Here is a 7483-nt window from a genome sequence, read left to right on the forward strand (position 1 = left end):
GCTTGGGAGTGAGGAGCAATTGCTTGGGCAGGGGCAGGGCACTTCCATAGTAGTGCTGCTCAGCACCACAAAGCAGTGGGGGAGACAGCTGAGTCTCCATCCTGGTGAGCAAAGGAGGCAGGGGGAGCTCTGATTTTCCACAATAAAAATAATAATAATAATAATAATAATAAAAAAAAAAAAATCAAATGCCAAAATATATAGGTATTTAGAATTTATTTTATTATAATGATTGAGGCACTGGTAGGCTTCCAAACTGTTTTAAAATTGTAAATATATCAATAAACTATTGTGTTAAATTGATACTTCTATACATAGTGGCATTTCATTTTAATCACAGAAAAAAGATGGATTTGGGTTTTTTTAATCAGAGATTTTCAGCTTTTTATCAGAGAATTTGCAATTTCTAAACACATGAAACCAGGATCCCAGCTCCTAGTGTTTATTTTAATCCAGTATTTACCAAAAAAGAAATGAATTTTAACTTACCAAGAAACATATTAATGCCATAGTGTTACATGCATAGGACATCAATCTTGTGGCATGTAATCCATTTTGTATTGGCAGAGGAAATCAAATATGTGAATAATTAAACAAGGGATATTTTTAAAAATGTGCTTGAAGAAGGCTGATATGTCAAACAGTTTCACATGACATTTTCCAAAATGACCTTAAAATGGTAAAGAACCAACTTTTTAAATAGATTGGAATATACATCTGCATGTACAAAGAAAAGAAATGCGCACATCACACATGAGCCAAAGGAGAGATATTTTTAAAGCTTACCATTATCATTCTTAAGATTTCCATTGCTGAGCTGCTTTAATCTCTTCTGATGTGACTTGCCATTATAGTGGATTTGTGCTTGGGCAGCAGAATTCAGCTGAATGTTGCAAACATTACACAAAGTGAAATTGGTGTGTTTTTTCTCCCTCTCTTTCTTTTCCTCACTGTCATCAGGTGTTAATTCTGTCTCACTTTCTCTGTCTGGTGCACATGTTAAGTCTGGGTTATAAAGATGATTGTCATGTGGTAAATCAGGGCCCCAGGGCTTCTTCATATTTTCTAAAAAAAAGACATAAAAATTGATGAATAAAAAACAGTTTTACGCAGAACGTTTAAACATCTGGAAAACAGAAAGAAGCCAAGGCTTCCAATTGTGTGCTCCAATTGTAAGTCTGCAATTCTATGTTTTCATTTGATATTCTGCCTTCCTATTTTGCTTCCCATTGCATATTTTTATAGTTAAATCCCAAATTTAAATAAATGAAAGTGCTTGCATATTTTAATAAGACTTGTAAATCTATCACTAGAGTTAACTGCAATATATTTTTTAATTTTATTTTGACTTCCTGATTATTTTGCTTCATTTGTTCCTTATTTGAACAGAAAGCAAATAAAATATGGAAAATATTATGATAATTATAGCCAGATAATACCTCTTCAATAATGTGTGCCAAGCCGGTTCGGTGATAAAGAATTCTATGCTAAATTCTATATACTAAAGTAAGTTGTAGCTTTTAATGGAAGAAATGTTGTGATCTAGCAGCTGGGTTACAGGACTAGAAGACAGAAAACTAAGTTTTGTTTTCAGTGCCACTGTTGATTTGTCATGTGATTTAGGAAAACTATAGTAGGAAATTCCCCTGTACATCAATTTCCTTCTGTGTAGAAAGCAGGCTAAAGATCTTTACTCGACTTTGTAACATAGTTAGAGCTCTGTTGAGGAGGATTAAATAAATGCCAAGTCTTGTTTTAGCATATGCAATGCTGGTAATCCACTGGGTTATCCTTTATTGTTAAAAAAAAGGTATATTTCTTGGTGAATCGCACAGTTTCTCAAAGTTTCTTTGAGCCAGATCAAAGGTGGCAGGTATGACTCTTCTCATCTACGTCTGAAGTAAAGTATGAACTATAGCTCACTTCAGTAAGCTTGCTTGACAATGAAGCAGGGGAAAAATCCACTCACCCTTGGGTTACCTTATTGCACTTAATGTGCTTTAAGTGCACAGAAAGCACTTTATAACCATAACAACAGGCATTCACAACACACTTTAAAAATGGTGGATTCCACTCTAAGTCGACCCTGGATGGATGTGTAGTAACCTAAGGTGCTTTCTGTTAGAGCGCTTTATTGAGTATCTGTGCCAGATCCCATCATGGGTTAACTTAGAGCGCAATTGCTGCCATCCCGGGCAGAGTTGTGCAGGGCTACACTCCAGACTCGGGCAAAACTCTTTGTTCCACCCGTGCTGGGCTGGCCCTTCCTCCTAAGCTGTCACTGACCTGAGTGAATGACAGCCTTTGATCCCAGCTCTACGTGCAGCCTGGAGAGGCGCCCCCCCTCACAGTTTAATGGCCTGGGGCTGAGGAGTGGGAGGGCTGGGCCAGGCCAGACCAATGCAGCAGGAGGGGATGGGGGGAAGGGAGCCTCTTCTGCCATGAGGCCCTCCCCCCCACCACAGCTTGCTGGCTGTGGGACAGGGGAGTCAGCCTAAGTCCACGTGGCAGAGGGTCTTCCTTCCCCCCTCCACCCCCCACCCTGGTTTCTGGTGCACAAATGTGGGGCTGAGCAGCTCTGGTGCAGATGCTGGTTGCTACTGTCAAGTAGCTTGGGCAGGGGGAAGTGCTCCCCTCCCCCATTGCAGGGACCCAGCCCCACCCAAAGACTGCAGCTACCAAGCTGTGTGTGGGAGGGGGTGGCAGGGAGGCTCCCTTTCTCCCCTGCCCAAGCCTCTTGATGCCAGCAGCTGCAAAAAGCTGTGCAGACCCATGTTTCACAGTACCAGGAACTCTGGTGGTGGTAGAAAAGGGGCAGTGGAAAAGGACGCCCCCTTCAGATTTATCCAAAGAACCCTGGCTGCCTACAGAGAAACAATAAATGCATTTTTTTCTTTCTTATTTGAATCTCCAAAAATTATAACCAAATGAAAATTAAACTTGGTATCTAAATACCAATTCTCCTGTCACACCACAGTTTAAATAAAAGTATCTCCAGAGTACTTAATGGAGGAGAAATGAAGAAATGTGAGGAAAGTCAGGCTCCCAGAACCTAAACTTCTACACTTCAAAGGCAAGCGGAGGTAGAGGTTAAGAATCATACAAACAAACTGTTGCATGTAAATACAACAGGGTTATTTTATTATTCAAACTATGCATGACAGTATATGAATGCAACAGTGTACAGTATAAGCAGAATACCTTAAAAGTATTTGTTCTTCAAACTCAATGGATAAAGCAATATTTAGCTAAGTCATTTAATTTCTGTTTTAAGAGAATAACTCAGTACAACTGTAAGAATGATGTCACTTTTATTGCCTCTATAATACAATCAAATTAACCATGCCTTAGGAAAGGGAAAGAGGGTTAGCCAAGACCATCTTAAGTTCCAGATCCAGATTTGGTTTCTGCCAAGGTTTGAGTCCAAAAGTGAATCAGGACTAGCCTTCAGATTTGGATCTGGCCTTACCAAAATATAGCAAGCTGTTCTTGAGAGAGCGCCAAATAGTAGAAATTTCATGTGATCCGCTGTCAACCAGCTGTCAACAGCACCAAAGCACATTCACTGAACTGGAATCAAATCATAAGAAGCAAGTTCAGATCAAAAGATGCCAATCTAAACATCCCTAAATTCAAAAGAGTTTCAATCCAAGAGTTCCAGTTTGCTTCATCTCTTATTTAATATTGGGTTATTTTAAACAAGTTAAAGATTATTTAATAAAAATGTTGTTATAATTATGGAAAAAAACAAAGGCCCTACCCTGAGAGGTTCTTTTTATTGCTAATGAAGTCAAGAACTCTCAGGATCAGTTAAGTTAATTCTATCATACTGTTTTGCTTACAGATACAGTCAACTATGTGTTTTATAGCATTTAAAAATGTAAAGGAAAAGGGAAATAGAATAACATTAAAAAACTGGATCTAGGGCAACACCAAATTTAAATGGAAAAAATACAAAAGGAGCAATTATTATTAAATAAATGTTTTATGTCAACTGTGTATTTTTAATGAGCTAGATCTGCATGACACTGTGACAGAAGGAAAACCTGTGGTTTTGTGTGTATTTGTTGTTTCTAATTTGTTTTTTCCTAGAAGTACTTCTGATTGGACAATAGAAGACATAGATATCCCCGATAACACAGATTCTCTGGAAACTACTTGGAGATACTACTCCATCATCAAAGAGCTATCCTTCTAGTAAGTGAAGAAATTCAGCATCTATTCAAATAACAAACAGCATATTAAAATGATAATATGATCTCCTAATTTTACCCACTTTCTTAGAATTTAAATGAAATGAAAATAACTTTCCACCCCCATTTGTATATGATATATAAGTTATATAAAATCTTTTGCACTGAAAACATTCCCCACTAGAGTGCAGTATGAATTTAAAATTACCAGTACAGTATTCTTTATTCTTATAGTGCTCATCATATGGGCACAGGGTTATTGTAATATTCCCCTTTCCAAGTGTATACATTCAACTTTAAGTAAATATAATGCAGTAAACTATACATAAACAACCCCATGTGCATACACACGCATACATGGTTCTTTTCCATAATATCTGCACAGACAGATGGGCAACCTAATGGCATGGTACAAGATCACACTAATGTTAGCATCAACTGACATGATTTTGTATTAATTTTATTACTGGAGAAGCAACTATAAAGCAATAGAAATATGGCAATCTCATTTTTGAGAAAGAAATAATAAAATGCACAGTAAAATAATACACAGTAATATACTGCAAGGAAATTATATTTTAGAAATAAATGACTCAAGATCCTTGATCATTTCATCTGTGCTTTCATTAGAAATTTGTGATACTCTAAACTATCACTAGCTATATTGTAAATCTGGAGCAAGAATGGCACAGTAGAGGAAGCTGACAGAATAAGGAAGAAAATGACACAATGTTACGCAGATTGTCCGATCATGCCCCGTCACCAGTTTTTTTTCACACAATGTGTGAATTCTGAGTATGTAATAGCAATACTAGGAATGTAGGGTGACGGCTGCTGTTGTTCACCTTTCCCCTCACCCTAGACACCCTCAGGACTCTGGCTGCAGGGGAGACAGTTTTAAGCAATGTGTTGCTAAACACTTCAAAATAATTTATTAGACTCTCCCCTATTTTAAAGGAACAATAAACAACAAATAAGCAAGAACTCATGGAACTGACCTACCAGCAGTCCGACCACAGTAAGCTGACTCTTGGAAGAGCAGCATGAAGACTATATAAGAGAAAATAAGAGAGTAAGAACATCTCAGAAGACCACACTTCAAAAGTGGCCTCAAAGTGCATGCGCACAGTTACATGTATACATTCTGAGCATAAAACAAAAGCTGATATTGGATTGCTATTTTTTTGTTTGTCTGTCTGCCTGTACAACCAATATTTAAGTTGTTGGTTGCAGGAAGAATGTTTCTTTAATATTACTTGGTAAAATGTTTAAAAGAGGGCACAGAGTCCTATTTGGGAAAAAAGGTAAGGCTCTTTTAGTTGCTACTAATCTCTTAACTGATACTTAAACTTACAAAAATTATTGAAAGATAATGTTCCTTTTTCCAGTCAATTACGGGTCATATACGTAGATTTATTTTCAGTCAGTTACTATGGGGAAAAAGTCAACTTCTCAGCTGTTGAGAATCTTAGGAAGAACAGCACTGCACTAGAATAGAATTAGCAAACTAACTGAGAATTCAAAAATTCAAGCCAACTTAAAATGGCATTATGGATAAATGCTCAGACCTATTTTCCCTGGAGCTCTGAATTCAATTCTGGCTCAGTGATGCTTACCAGTAAAATGAACTTTGAATTACAGTACAGCTTTATATAGAGTACAAAACTGCCCTATGTGGAAAACCAACATGGCTATAATTTGCTGTGTTCGCTGGCTCAACTAATAGAGCTGCCTACATTCTGGGGATTCCGTTACTGGGACATGACTGGTTAGAAATTACGGAGGTTAGAAATGATGCCCTTTCCATGAAACAATTACTTCACCTATTTCATGGCCAAAATGCATTTTTCATTTAGGGATAAGGAGAGGCAACTTTGTTCTACAATTCTAATTATTTTTTCATAAAAGTGTCTTGTGAGTATAGAGAAACTGAAGTAAGTACTATATAGTGTAGCCATATGCATTCAGTCTGGTAAGGAGGCTAATACAGGTTTCCCTTGCTTTATGCGGGTTCTGTAGGTGCGAATTCACTCTTATGCGATGACCCTTTTTATACCAAAATTTTGTTATATGCAAGGTAAATTCATTTTTATGTGATTGGTATTGTGGAAGCCCACAGTCAGCTGCTTTGTGTGGTACATTGTGGGAGTAACGCACACCAAAATATAGTCTCCTGTGTCCATCTTTCAAAAAAGGGAGGAAAGAAGACCCAGGAAACTATAGGCCTGTTAGTCTTACCTTAGTCCTGGGGAAGCTCTCTGAGAAAATTATACAGGAGCACATCTGTAAGGGACCAGCCAGGGAGATCATGCTTACGGGCAACCAACATGGGTTCATTAGAGGCAGGTCCTGTCAGACCAACCTGGTGGCCTTCTGTGACCAGGTCACAAAAGCCTTGGACGCAGGTGTCACGGTGGATGTAGCCTTTCTGGACTTTAGGAAGACCTTCAACACTGTCTCTCACCCCATCCTCATTAAAAAATTAGGCGACTGTGGTGTCAACGCCTACACAGTCAGATGGGTCACAAATTGGCTGGAGGACTGCACCCAGAGAGTGGTGGTGGATGGGTCATGTTAGACCTGAAGGGATGTGGGCAGTAGGGTTCCTGTCGCAGAGCACTTAGGTGCCCTGCACCTGAGAACAGGGACAGCTCAAGAGAGGCCCCTAGTGGTGAGAAAGGGGAGGCGCAACTGCCAGTCTCCAGGGCAGCACAGGTGCTGGTTGCTAGGGGAACCAAGGGGATCAGCTGACAGGAAGGGGCAGGGCTTGGCCCCTTCTTAAGCCCAAGCATGAGACCAGGAGGGCAGTTCCCCTCTGGCGGCCAAGGTGCGGGGAGCTCAGCCAGTGAGGAGATAGACTGCAGGAGCATCCCCGGGTTGCCGCTATGACTTGGAGTATTCCTGGTAGGGATAGAACGTGGTTTTGACCGGACAGTTTAGAGTTTATGCTATAGCCCAGGAGCTTGCGTTTTCTGTTTGTAGTTTTATAAAACCAGAGGACTGGGTGAGGCTATTAGGGGTGGAGGAGGCCTCATAGGAGCTCCACAGTAGCATGTGGTTCTCTGACGCCGGAGAGGGTGCAGCATTGTTTGGGGGCGCATTGGCCCCAGCCCCGGAGCGAAAGGGGGCAGTGAGGAGCCCTGGAGCAAGAGGGGACAGCAAGGAGCCCTGGAGCGAGAGGGGGCAGCGAGGAGCCCCGGAGTGAGAGGAGGCAGTGAGAAGCCCAGAGCTAGAGGGCACAGAGGAGCCCCAGAGCAGGAGGGGGCAGAGAGGGGCCCCAGAAGTAAAGA

General features: G+C 40.3%; 1 protein-coding gene across 4 annotated transcripts in view; it reads right to left on the bottom strand.

Moving 5' to 3' along the window:
- ZNF385D (zinc finger protein 385D) overlaps positions 1-7483 on the bottom strand; it is a 933534-nt gene that overhangs the window by 733278 nt on the left and 192773 nt on the right. For 2 of the 4 annotated variants that reach the window (XM_019508749.1, XM_019508750.1), the window contains one exon: positions 787-1065. In XM_019508749.1, the coding sequence (XP_019364294.1) occupies positions 787-1060 (274 nt within the window). In that variant the 5' untranslated portion in view covers positions 1061-1065. Of the gene's footprint in view, positions 1-786; positions 1066-3469; positions 3566-5195; positions 5240-7483 lie in introns of those variants that run through there. The other 2 variants (XM_019508747.1, XM_019508751.1) reach the window with 2 other exon arrangements.

This window comes from Gavialis gangeticus, unplaced genomic scaffold (genome assembly GCF_001723915.1).
Source record: "Gavialis gangeticus isolate Ggan-Ray unplaced genomic scaffold, GavGan_comp1, whole genome shotgun sequence".
NCBI classification, from domain to species: Eukaryota; Metazoa; Chordata; order Crocodylia; family Gavialidae; genus Gavialis; species Gavialis gangeticus.